The sequence below is a fragment of the Drosophila guanche genome, unplaced genomic scaffold, assembly GCF_900245975.1.
Source record: "Drosophila guanche unplaced genomic scaffold, DGUA_6, whole genome shotgun sequence".
Classification (NCBI taxonomy): Eukaryota; Metazoa; Arthropoda; class Insecta; order Diptera; family Drosophilidae; genus Drosophila; species Drosophila guanche.
The window spans coordinates 1-1,269 of NW_022998426.1; the positions used below are offsets into that span (position 1 = coordinate 1).

The following is a 1,269-nucleotide window of genomic DNA, read 5'->3' on the forward strand; positions in this document are numbered from 1 at the left end:
GTTGAGCGAGTTCGGGAGCGCGGGGACGGCCGTCGGGATGCCGTCGGAGCGAAGGCGTTCAGCCAACCAGCCGAACCAGTGGTCCTGTGGTGTCGCTGCGTAGCCATGGATGATCGATGCATGTCGTGGGGTTGTTCCAGTTACCATGCGACGGAACGATAGGGCTTCACGTTAGTGTGAAGGTCAAATCCACGAGGAGGACATGTGCTCATCGGTGAACTGGCGGACCGGACCGGGGTATCCACCCGCGCGCTGCGACACTACGAGGAACGCGGCCTGCTGGTCCCGCACCGCGACACCAACGACTACCGGATCTACGCAGAGCAGGATGTTGTCCGGGTGGCGCAGATCCAGACCATGATCGCTGCCGGCCTGGGAACTGATCCGATCCGCCGCTACATCGACTGCGCCCGCACCGGTAACCACGGCCTGTCGCTGGAGATGTGCCCGGATCTCCGGGCCGAACTCGATGCCCTGGCCGCACATCTGACGATGCAGCAGAACACACTCGAGCAGAAACGCGAGCGCCTGTGCGCTCTCTCCGCCGACCATGACGACTCCTGACTCCCCCACGCCCGCAGTCCCCCTCCGCGCGGGACTGTCTCTGCTGGTCTCCTACGCGCGACCACACCTGCGCATTCTCCTCGTCGGCGTTCTTCTCGGACTGTTCGCGACCGCGGTCACACTGGCGACCCCGATGGCAGCGAAATGGGTTCTGGACGGGCTGGGGACCGACCGTAGTCTCGCCGGCCCGGTGACAATCCTGGTGGCGCTCCTGCTCGTCGGCACCCTCGCGGGCTTCGTGCAGAGCGTGCTGCTCGGCCGACTGGCGGAACATATCGTGTTGGATGCCCGCCGGTCGCTGATCCACCGGTTCTTCCGTGCACGGTTGGAGCAGATCCAGCGTTTCAAGACCGGCGAGTTGGTCACCAGGGTCACCAGCGACACCGTACTGCTCCGCGAGGCCGCAACGTCCAGCGTTGTCCAACTGATCAACGGAGCGGTCTCCTTGGTCGGCACCATCGTTCTGATGGCACTTCTCGACCTGCCTCTGCTGGCAACCACGTTGCTGGCACTGCTCATCATCGGCGTGATGTTCGGCGTTCTCGTGCCCCAGATCGGTAAGGCCGACAAACAGGCGCAGGACGCGATCGGAGGGCTCGGGTCAACGCTGGAAGGCGGGATGCGGGCACTGCGTACGGTGAAGTCGAGTCGTGCCGAGGACCGCGAGATCGACCGGGTCACCGGCAAGGCTGAAGAGTCCGCACG

The 1,269-nt window shown here is 64.6% G+C and overlaps 1 protein-coding gene across 1 annotated transcript; it reads left to right on the forward strand.

Annotated features, from left to right (window-relative positions):
* Nucleotides 1-196: 196 nt before the first annotated feature.
* Nucleotides 197-564, forward strand: LOC117591746 (nodulation protein NolA-like; the record flags this gene model as incomplete). Its single annotated transcript, XM_034285056.1, has 1 exon — nucleotides 197-564. A coding segment is annotated over one exon (368 nt), but the record flags the coding sequence as incomplete, so codon positions are not given.
* Nucleotides 565-1,269: the final 705 nt, after the last annotated feature.